Source organism: Rhinopithecus roxellana, chromosome 20, assembly GCF_007565055.1.
Source record: "Rhinopithecus roxellana isolate Shanxi Qingling chromosome 20, ASM756505v1, whole genome shotgun sequence".
In the NCBI taxonomy this organism is placed as follows: Eukaryota; Metazoa; Chordata; class Mammalia; order Primates; family Cercopithecidae; genus Rhinopithecus; species Rhinopithecus roxellana.
Window position 1 is genome coordinate 15235000 of NC_044568.1, and position 12104 is coordinate 15247103.

Below are 12104 nucleotides of genomic sequence, written 5' to 3' on the forward strand. Positions count from 1 at the left end.
TTCTGGAAAAATCCTTTCTTATATTTGGCTACAACTTATGTTAAGATTTTATGTTTTAAAATCATAAACAAATCTAGTTAAAAACACTACAAAAATATAGAGTTTCTCCTTGCCTCTCCCCTCACAGACACAAAGTCAATTCAAGTCTCAAAAAAAAAAAAAAAAAAATACTCTATGTAATTACCATATGACTCACAATTTTCACTCCTGGGCATTTGTCCCAGGAAAATGAAAGTTTATGTTCACACAGAAACCTCTACATGAATATATATAGCACTTTTATTTGTAATAATGAAATACCAGATACAACCCAGAAGTCCTAATTGATGAGTGATGTGGTACACGCATACCATAGAATATTATTGAACTAAAAAAAGGGAACAAACTATTGACACATATAAGCTGAATCTCCAGAAAATGATGCTGGGTTTGAGTCAAACCCCAAAAGGTTACACACTTTAATTGCAATTATATAACATTCCTATAAAGACAAATTTATAGAAATGGAGAATAGGCTAGCGGTTGCCCGGGTTAAGGGAGGAGTGAGATGGTCTGGAAGTAGGGGTGGCTATAAAAGGGCAGTAATGAGGGATCCTCCTGGTTATAGAAATGTTCTCTATCTTGACTGCATCAATGTCAATATCCAAGTTGTGATGCTGTACTATACAGTATATTGCAAGAAGTTACTATTAGGAGAAACGGGGTAGTGTTCAAAGATTTCTGTATGATTTTGTACAGCTGCATGTGAACTTATAAATCTGAAAAAATAAAGTTAGATCAAAAACAAAAAAGGAAATCTCTCTAGCCTAATAAATTTACTTTATGACTCTGAGATCTAAGCTTAGAATTCATCCTAGCCCTTGGATTCTTTGTCATCATCAGCCTTTGTGGACCTTCCCAGTTCCTTCCCTAAGCACTCCTTCCCACCAGACGTACCCCTTCACAGTGTCCACACCAAAGAGGCTGGAGACCTGTCTGTACAGAAGAATTCTTCCATCTGCCTGTAGCTGCTACAAAGGCCACAACAAGGTATTTCCCAATGGCAAGGTAATCTGTCATTACTCAATTACCCAGATGCAGGGATTCTGTGAAGGAGGTGGATGTCAGCCTTCTTTACAGAGATGAAACTCTGCCAGTTAGGGCAAATTTTTCTCATATATGAAATGAGCCAATAGATTTGTTTGAGGAAGAGACATTCTATTCCAGAGGGACTACTACTACAGAGAATTAAAATACACACAGGAGTATCTTTCAAGTCTTTTTCCTCCCATAAATGTAAGAGTCATATTAGAAAATTATTTTAAACCGAGTCTAATAATAACTGATTGTCAAAAGAATGACTATGATGGTAAAAGGAATTTTTTGAACCTTTTTTTTTCAGGCATAAACATTCATTCAATCCAATAAAGACATTTTTAGAAAAAAGACATTTTTAGAAAAAAGTCAACCTACACAATTTATTTTTCCTATTCTTTGGCTAAACAAAATATATTCAGTGATACTGTAAAATACTAAGCATTTTCAGTAAAATTGGCAATCAAGTAGAGCTTAACCTTCTTCTGCATGACAACTGAGGATTTTAATTGGAAAAGTATTATAGTCTATAAACAGGAACATCCAAAACATATTTAAACCACTCGAGCACTTTGATTTTTCCATGTCCTTTGCATCTAGATTGAAACTCATCACAGGAAATTTCAAAGACCGATGGCTGAATCTAAAATTAAAAAAAAAAAAAATCCATTTAGTTACCATGATCATTGTCACCATCAATCCTTAATATCTTATACTTCACTGGCCATACTTAACTCTGCTATGCTGTTTTATGCTTGGGAGAAGACAAATTACTAATCAATTATGTATACTAATTTAAAATGCTACTTTAGGAGGCATTTTAATAACTTAGTCATAGGGGTGAAGTGCTTCCTCTAACTGCTTACGTGAAAACACCTTCAATAACACATTAGCCAGGATGCACTGAACATTTGGGAACAATTAATGCTATAGTCTACATAAACTATCAAATTGCCCCCCAAAAGTGGTGGTACAATTCTGCAACTGGTTGAGGTCACATGGAAAATAGAATTATATGCTAATTTGTTCCCATATTAAGTTATCATAAAAGGTCAGACTAAACACAGTAAAACGAATTCTGGAAAAAAATTAACTAAGTAGATTGGTATGTACCGTATCAAAGCAAACTGTTTATCTTAATAGATACAAATACAAGACAATCTTAAAGCAGGGGCATTTTCTCCTTTTTAAAAACAAATGTTTAGCTAATCCTAGGCAATGACTTACATGATTTAAAAATACTTTATAGGAATAGATTTTCCCTAAAGGACAACAGGGGCAGGGTACTTTTTTTGCTTTCAAGCAGAGAAAAGCAATGGAAAAGGGCATAATATCCAAAAAGGAAAAATTTCCCCAGAAAACTATTTCCTCTACTTTACATGTTTCTTAAATTTAATTTACATAGTTCTACATATGAACTATAAAATGAACACACAAACACACATGCTTAGTTTAGTTGAAATTAAAAAGGGGTCAGGAGACGGTGACTATAATACATTTATGATTTTACTCCAAAATAAACTAAACAATAATATAGGTGTTTTTCTTAGCATACATTTGTGTTTATGCTTTATTTTCCATATCTAACTTTATTAAGAAACTATTGAGGAAAAAAATTTGTATCTTTTCTTTTTTTTTCCTAGAAGGCGTAAGTAATTCTATGGTTACCATGTTGACTTAAAAAACTGTAAATCAAATTAATGGTTGATGAATTTGGGCTACTAGTTTCACATATGATGATCCCTCATATTTCTATATTTCAAAGGTCCTTTTAAAGAAAAGGGGAAATAATTTGGAGGGGAGATGGAGAAATGAAATATTACAGCATATGAAATCACAGGTCTAGTATTTTATAAAGCATCCAGTTTATTATAGGACACAACTAAGTGACAGAGATCATCTGTCACACCCTTAGGCAAACTCCTAAGAAAAAAAATAAAACAATAATTTTGTGTTCTAGAGACTATCCTTTTTTCCATCAAAAGATACACTTGTATTTTTCATTTCAACATTTCCAGTGGCATCCTACAAGAGAACTAGCACTCACAATGAGTCATCTGAATTTTCTTTAAATCATAACTCATTTTTAATTTCTAAACAGGTTTTACTATTGATTTAAATAAGATTACTATTAGTTACCATAAAATGAGTTAGGTTTCCATGAAATATCAGTTTGACATCTTGTTCAAATACTTACTTTTCTGCTATATATTACCAGCATTGTTTATCCTATTTTCCTTCCTTAACGAGTTAGATATGGAGATACCTAGGCATAAAATCTTCAGATACCTTGATGGACTAAAAATAAATTTATTTTTATGAAAAATACAAAATTTATTATTCTTGTTTTGAAGGATTTTATGTATTGGAAATAAATCCATAAAAAGTTGAGAATTATATCAAAAGGGGGTAAAAGTCTGACAAAAATGAAAACATGCATTGATGCCTAAAAAATCAGGACTGAAGTAAATTAATCTTCATTCCCACTGAAAGCAATCTGATGTCCAGAGACTGAAAATTATTCTACCATAAAATACGGCACATTAAATACCACAACAGCCCATTTGAAATGTCTTAATATAATTATGATATCATCTACAAATGATTGTACATATATTTTAATATTCATTACTTGAGATTCCAATGCAAAATATATTGAAATTGTAAAAATATTAAGTCAGTTAAAGACCACATCAAATCAGTAACTATTCTATGACTAAAAGTAAGACTGAAAATAAGAAATGAAAAAAAACACTAAAAGCAGGGTCAACATATTTGGATGTTGCTTATCAGAAACAACACTATCATTCCTGATGGTTTGCTTATAAAATTCTATAATCCTACCAGCTAGCTGAAAAGAATGAAAAGCTTCTTATAACCAGCTAAAAAGAAAGACTTTACCATGCCCCTTGAAAAAGCTCATTTTCACATTACTCAGGCTTCATTATGCTAAATCAATATTCGTTTAGTCACTGGGGTTATTGACATATTTTAAAATAAAAGTATACCCTTCAGCTACTGCACTCATTACAGGTAATTTGTCTTGTCAGAGAGCAGGGAATATTATCCTAGTCTTTCAGGGGCTGACAGCCCATGGAAATACCTCCCCATGGTTACAACTGTAAATAATTTTAAGGTAAAATATTGAAAAATCAATGACTGTTTCCTGCAATCTGTCACAAACAAATCAATCATAATCTGTACTGCCAGAGAGTATGATTTGAAGGAGATGGGAGCAGATGTAATTCTTGGCTGGAATCTCTCATTTCAAAATCACTTCACATAATGGTGTCATCATTTAAACACTTAACAGTCAGTGCAACTGCCACTGTAACATCTAGTTGGACAAAACCACAAGGAGGGGGAGGAGAAAATGCCATCATTATTATGTTAACAAACATTTAATTTAAATGGTTGCTGCATTAGTAAATTTCAGCGGAAAACAGTTTTACCTGCCCCCTTTCACAGTTCCAAATTAATCAAGGCTGCTTTTCTATAATCTGATGCTTAGTAAATTAGCTCATGATTCAAATTTTGCCCTCTGAAGCACATACACCTTTTATTTTAAAAGTCCATTATAGAGAATAAAATTTGGAATTAATATATAAGATATCTGAATTGTAGAACACCCCTCTAATTCTGTTAATATAGCAAAGACAAAACAGTATCATATATGTAAACATCATACTTTTAAAGTAAGTTTAAAGGTCTCAATTGGCCAGATATTAAATTTATATTTTCCTTCTATTAAAAAATATTACATTTCAACTTTGTAATATTGCAACATATTTTAAGATGACCAGCAAGACCTAGTCAATTCAAAAATACCCTTGCATTCCATACACAAGCTATCCCATAATCACCCAAGTATATGATGTGTAAAAGTTGGTGAAGGTCACAATACTGAATTTTTTTGCAAATGTAAACTGCTTTCCAAGTAGTAATCACTTTGATATCACCATTTTTTACTAGACTACATTTTAATTGCTTCCTTAGCTGCTTATAACCCCTACTTAGGCATGAATAAAAGAATCTGAAATTGGTATATTTCCCCTTCCTGCTGTGTTAACCAAAAATACTATTTGACTTAAAGATTAAAGAATCTTTTTTCCTGAAAGTTTTTGTTTTTAAATGTACACTAGTTCTTTTAATGAAAGAAACTGGTTTTAGCCATGTTTCTAACCAATTTCCTAATTATATAACTAGACACCATGAAGTCCTTCATTGTTTTATTAATAATATTCCTCCCCAGATATAGTTCAGGGGGCAGATTTTTTTAAGCCAGTTAAATTTAGCGTTGGGGGTTGGGGGAAGGTGGTATGTCAACATTAGTGAAAGGGGCAGATATTTTTGATGCCTAGAAAAGTATATTATTTCCCTTAAAAAGGAAAACAGATATAAATACCATTACAAAATTTCAGCCTGTATAAACATTCCTAGATATAGTAATTGGCCTATTATAAAAAGGTTTTTCTCTGTTTTTAATTTAGCCTGCATATTCAATGTGGCTACATAGCATCAGAGGATTGAATCTTTTCTCACAGATACAAATTGAGCCCAACTTTTGTTCTTCAAGAATCTTTGATTATTAAACACCACTGGGTTTTTGAAAATGAAAAAGCACATGGGTAAATTATCAAATAAATAATCCACAATAAAAGAGAGCCCTCCATTCCATGTGAATCCCTGCAACAGCTACAAAGCAAGCAGCAAGCCAACCTAGGAAAAGATTACATGAAAAATGGAAAGGCACCTAAGGCTCTGAACCAGGAAAAGACCCTGTGCAGGAGCTCCTGGCCTCCAGGACACTACAGTGCTCCACGCTGGGCCCAACTAACTTCTCAGCAGAGCACTGGAACCAGTTGCCAACCACCAAGTCTTCTACTCAGAGTTTGGTCGTGTCTGGCAGTAAATCATCCAGCAGAAAACACATTCCCCCCAAAATGAAGGCAACAAAGAACTGGGAGGCAAATGAGGATGGTTAAGCAACATGCTAAATGCATGCACGTCAACCACAAACTAAAATGACATCTACAAGAACTGTGCAGGACACCTTCGCAGATCTAATTCTCAGAAAGAAGCTATTTTAAGGGTGCTGAGTATGGCAAAATGGTATTTCTCAGCTCTACCAATGCAGTCCATAGCACTAGAAGAGGCAGGCTCAAAAACTCAGCAGAGGAAAATAAAATTGTTTTCATATACCAAATTTAAAGAAATTGCTGTCTACTGCACAAAGTTCTTACATGTAATAAAGGTTCAGGATTACAGAGGACAGTATTCTTTTAAAAGAGATAACATTACCTCCTTATCTTCAGAATCTCCTCTTTCCAATAGCCAGTACAGTAGCTCCATTATGAATTGTAGACTCTTAAAAAGAAAAACAGGAATAGTTAGCTTCATCTTTTGCACCACTTCCTTCCTTCATGGAATTACAATTTAATTACCAATACTCCAATTGATTTTATTCCTAGATGATACATTTCTCAAAAAGCATGCTCTTTAGCCATTTCCACTAGAGAACATTTAATACAACCTTCTCAATTAATCAACCAAAACCCATTACTGCTGAAAGGACATGTTTTCTTCATATTTTCAAGAGTGGGAACCCCCTACATCTATTTTACATAGAAAGAATATAAGAATTTTAATACATTTGAATACCTTTAATATACATGAAATATGAATCTTAATAAATGTGGCCGATAACAGATATAAAACTCAACCAATCTGCATATGTGTTTAGATTTTCCCTACATTTACCCTTAGGAGGAAAAAAAAAATCACTCAATCCTCTTATGTTTTAAATTCAACAATTTTATACATGGTTTAAAACAAAGTAAAACAAAAAACTAAGCTTAAAGGCAAACAAAAAGGAATCAAATTGCTCACCGCCTAACACTTTCTTTATATTTGTGTTTTGTTTTCCAACTCACTGTAATGCTTTAGCTCTCAGTCATACATGAAACCCAATTTCCATAAGCAATCAGTAATAGGAAAACACGAGGATGTTATTTTAAAATTATTATATATCACTTCATATTAGTTAAAAATCACTGTAATGCCTCGGAAAGTATTCAGAGAAACATTTATTTTATTGGAGGCTATATTAACTACTGCCTTCTGTAAAATTAACTTTTTATTTTTCCGATTATAAGAAGCCATTTTTTTTATTTAAAGTGTTCTGAGTCAATAAATTCAGTTCCTAGATCTGACCACTAGACAAATATTCTGCAAAACAATTCTTTCTCATAGCTTTTCTTATCTGCCTATATTCAGCAGTCTCTATTTGATGAGAAATGACAAGTTTTACATACCTGTGTGTACTCTGTCACTAAAAAAGTTTGGTACCCCTGACTGGAACTGATATTCCCACTAAATTTGTTCTTAAAGGAACTAGGTAATTGAAACGATTAAAAACTCTAATTAGGCATAAACAGGTTATTTCTCTTAAATAATAATTCTATTTGTATAAAATATCACAACCTTCCCTTTGATTTTCATGAAAAGCACTGAGTTTGTAAATTTTACTGTCCAATTATACCATTAAAAAAATTATTCAAAGTAATTCCATGATAAATAGTAAGTAAAAATGAATTATTCAGTTTTATTTCATGAATCTAAAATTTTTCTATTTATGGTACCCTTGTTTAATGAATTAATAAAAATTTTTAATGATCAAAGGCCTCAAGTAATTGACATTCTCTACATTTTGTACTTAGCCTCTATTATCAATATAAATACTTTGGTAAAACCAACATTGATGCCATTTTGGACTGACTCCACGTACAAGCAAACTGTGTGCAGACACTCACTTGCAGACGAGCCTTGGGATGTGCAAGGACAAATTTCAGCCAACATGTGGAGGAACCCCTTAGTTCAGAAGTGAACTTAGCTGACAACATCCAAATGTATTACGGAAACATCACACTTATCACCTGCACAGAAAATGGAAATGATTCTGTTTAAGGAAACACAGAAAACTAAGTGATACTTTTGGGATATTAGATTCGAATATCCAATTTTCTCCAAGGTATCACTCCATATTATGGCAAATAAACAAATAAAAGCTGTATCAAGGTGTGGAATATCATTAGCCTGAGAAAAGACTAGAAAAATGGATTATATAAATGACAACTGCAGGAGAAAATTACATTCTCTTCTCCCGAACAAATGTTAAGTGCATGCTTACTAATAAAGACTTAAACTCAAAGTACATTAGAATATACTGGTTTTCAATTTTGAAGCATCTAAGTTAATTTGCTAAGCTAAATTGGTGTTTAGGTATACTACAGCTATAAAAACACTGCAGATTTATGCAGAAATAAGTCTTCAGCATCACACTTTGGAGTAGTGCTATGAAAGCAAACCAGTCATTGAAAAAGGAAAAAAGAATTCCTAGATTTGACATGTTCTTAGAGTTGCACCAGCTGCTATTCTATTAAGAAAAATTATTCCCTATACACAGCTAACAAATACACCAAAAAGATGTTAAAATACAGGAGTCAACACAAAAGAGATATTGAAGAGAAATATACAAAGATAATGAGATACTACCACTAAAAACAGGCTGTACTATTCCAAAGTTAAAACATTATTCCAAAGTATGATGCTATGTTCATAATCTATTGTGAAGTGCATATTTAATTCACTCAGGATTACATGATTTAATTTACTTTCCTGTTATCAACTAAAGAACATTTTTTCCTAAGATTTCTAGAATGTATACATATAGTAATAATTATTGAGTTATTCGTTAAAATGGACAATTAGTTCATATTCCTATTTCATCTCTTTTAATGCAATATATCAAATTTGAAAATAACACATGGATAACACCATAAGAATGCTCATCATAGCTGCCAGAGGGGAAAAAACTTTTTGATTGGGGGTGCTATGGGAGATAAATAAAGCAATTATCTCAAAATTAATGGTCTTGTTTTAGTTTTAGCAAACAAATCTACATAAGTCTTTCTTTTAGTTTACTATGTAATTCTAACCAGCTAATTATCCTTGGAGTCAAGAATGAGCTGTGACTACACCTGGCTTTTCCGATCATATGCCTATGGTCTCCTCCACTTTCACTTCCTCTTTCTACAATGAGTTTTAATATTAAAGAAAAACATACACACTTCTTACATACACACTGATAGACAGCCAGCTTCCAGGAAATCATGAGTTACAAAGAGAGGGGGAAATCTTAATGCAATACTTATGTTAAAAGGTATTAGGTGCTGGGTAAGCCAAGGGTAATATAATTAACAGCATCCATCTTGCCAGTATTTTTGCATTCCAAGATTTGGAGTAAAGAACAATAATATTATTTTAGTGGTCACCCAGGTTATGACTCAGATCCTTAAACGAATAAGAGACTAAATGCACTATCTTCACTTACTCATCAATTCAAATGCACAGAACAATATTTTGGAAGAAACAAAACAGTTTTCTTCTATTTTTAGAAATAAAAACAAGGCTTTCCATAAACATTGTAGCTAGGTACTTGATATGAAAAAGAAATTGTTTTAGATCATTAAGGCACCCCAGGAGACTGTTTCTTTTCCAAAAAAACGAAATAGCATAAATTTCTCAAATATTTACTTCTTATTACATTCCTGTTCCTGCACATTAAGCATGCCTTCCTCTACAGATTTATTCTGAACTCTAATAAGTGTTTGCTTAATAAAATACTGCTCTATTTTATGCTTTTCTTTCAAAATTAGAAACCATTATTCCACAAAGATAGAGCACAAAGAAAGCCGACACAGGCATTACCAAAAAGCCACAAGTAGTATTAGTACATGCCAGAACACTTAACATTAAACTATCATTTCTCTCTAAAACTTCTGTTGCCAAAGTGCTCACAAAATCTGGAAGCTCAAAGACAGGTTTCAAGTGCAATTAAATTCTCCAAAAGCAAAACTGTACAAAAATATGCCGCCCTTCTTATGTCACCATTTATAGACAACATTTTCTCAGGATCTTAATTAAGATAACGATGCACACCTGTGTCAACATTCTCTGGCAAGACAGCCTTATCAATCATAATCCTTTAAGTACACTCCAAAACAGCAAAGCGATATGACAGAAGCAATCTGTTGCCTTTCCTAGTGTTGGTGTTGTGTCTGTCCCACAAGAATGATGAGATCTTTAAAATACAGCAGACCTACTTTTATGAGTCTTTAAAGTTTTAACTGTAAATAGCTATTACACTAAATAAACAGGAATAACCTCTTTTGCACTTGACTGAAACAATGACAACTGTACAGCCAAAACTTGAAGAACAAGCTCTAGGGCCATGTCTTGGCAATACAACTGCGAATCCTACTTTAAAGCTTTAAATTTTAAGAGTTATGCGAAACTGGATCCGTGCAGACATGACAAACCAATAAACCTTTAGGAAGTTTTAAAATGAGAATATTTAATAGTCCTACGTTAAAAACAACCCGAGCAAACTTATCCCTAGTGTAAGTTTAAATGTTTGGAAAGATACAAATGCAATAGAAAGCAAGGGGAGAAAAAGTCTTCTTGGTAACCTGGGATGGGAGGGATACAGATCCCACCTCTGCTGGAAGAGAAAGCTTCAGAGTCAAGGCACCAATTAAACTACCGCTACCAAGTATGCAGCTTTCCAAACGGAAAAGCTGATGAATAGGAAGTAAGAAGGAGGGAACAGTGAAACAAATGGTCTCCAGTATCCAGACAAAAAGTTAAAACCTCGTGTTTACCAGCAAAAAAACGAACGCTTTCATATAAAAACGGAGAAAACCCGCCAGATGCTATCTGCATGCAGTCTGCCTGCTAATCATGATCCGCCCTTCCCTTTCTCATATTAAGACAATTCTATCTCAGACGCCGGGTGGCCGTGGCCAGCTGAGCAGCAGAGCCATCAATGTGCAAATAAAGCAGAAAATAGAGACATCCTTAAGAAATGAGTCTTAAATTTGACATAGAGCGGAGGTGACAACCACGGCAACAGAACCATACATTTTAAATGCCTCAATATCTTGCAGGAGTCTCTCCAGTCCTTGACACCAAAAATAAGACAGTACAAGAAAAGGGGTTAAAAAAATTAAAAAACCAACCAACAAACAAGCCACCGGGCGGGGATGGGGGGAGAAAGAGCGGGACGGCCGGAGTGGCAGGATGATGTAATGAGGATGTCTGTGTGACAGACTCGGGTTCTCGGTGGCACAAACCTCCAGGGCTCTACTCCGGAAAGCCGCGTCCCGGACGAGAGCCGCGGCGACTGAGTGGCCACGCGTGGACTGAGGGGCCACGCCCACGCGCGCCCGCCGCGGAACGCCGACACCCAGAGAGGCTCGTTCGGCGCCTACGCGGCCCGAGGCCCAGGCCCTCGCCCACGGGACCTCTGGTCGCGCGCTGGGCACCGCCGCGTCCGTCCGGCCCACCAGGGGACGCGGCTCGAGGGGCGGACTGCACGGCCAGGGGGCCTGGCCCGGGCGGGGGCTCACCTCTCCTCTGCCGCACGGGCGCGCGGGCCGCGGACGCTCCCTCGTGGCTGGCGCGAGCCCCCGGCGGGCGGCGCGCGCGGGCCGTTATCGACCGTTAGCGCCAGGGGCTGCGGCTGCGGCGGGCGGAGCCGGGGGCGGGCGCTGAGGGGCCGTGGGGCTGCAAGAGGCGGGAGCGAGGGCAGCAGGGCGGGGACGCTGCTCCCGGGAGCTCCCAGCGAAGACTCGGGCCTACTGCGAGCCCGGGAAGAGGCCACCGGCGAGGCCACCACTGGCCGGCTCCACGCTGCCCCAGGCTCGGGCCGCCCGGGGCGTTCCGCCTCGCTTAGGCATTGGCCGGCTGGAAGCCACCTCGGCCCAGCTGTACCCGCTGCCGCTGCCGCCAGCTTCCCGTCTCCATGACAATAGCGCGATCGAGGCCCCGCCTCGCCCCGCCCCTTTGGCGCCGAGACTAGCAGGAAGGCGGCATTACGTCACCTGGGGGGCGGAGCCCAGAGAGGCCAGGGCCCAATCATAGGTGAAGGAGGTGTCAGGCACTGGGCTGGGCGGACCCAGGGTTTCTCG

The 12104-nt window shown here is 36.5% G+C and overlaps 1 protein-coding gene across 1 annotated transcript; it reads right to left on the reverse strand.

The window, feature by feature from the left end:
* Positions 1-265: 265 nt before the first annotated feature.
* Positions 266-11960, reverse strand: CRNDE (colorectal neoplasia differentially expressed). The gene is made up of 4 exons (XM_030924311.1): positions 11544-11960; positions 7887-8009; positions 6376-6441; positions 266-1717 (listed from the first exon to the last, which is right to left on the reverse strand). Exons 2-4 carry the CDS (start codon positions 7974-7976, stop codon positions 1595-1597), a joined length of 279 nt encoding a protein of 92 aa, XP_030780171.1. The 5' UTR covers positions 7977-8009; positions 11544-11960; the 3' UTR covers positions 266-1594.
* Between the last annotated feature and the right edge of the window lie 144 nt (positions 11961-12104).

Excerpts from the sequence above, each read along its gene's own strand:
- CRNDE (XM_030924311.1), bottom strand. The coding sequence starts at position 7,976 with ATGTTGTCAGCTAAGTTCACTTCTGAACTAAGGGGTTCCTCCACATGT. Across the intron at positions 6,442-7,886 it reads ATCCCAAGGCTCGTCTGCAA|AGTCTACAATTCATAATGGA; the intron begins GTGAGTGTCTGC and ends TTTCTTTTTAAG. Across the intron at positions 1,718-6,375 it reads GAGATTCTGAAGATAAGGAG|ATTCAGCCATCGGTCTTTGA; the intron begins GTAATGTTATCT and ends TTTTAATTTTAG.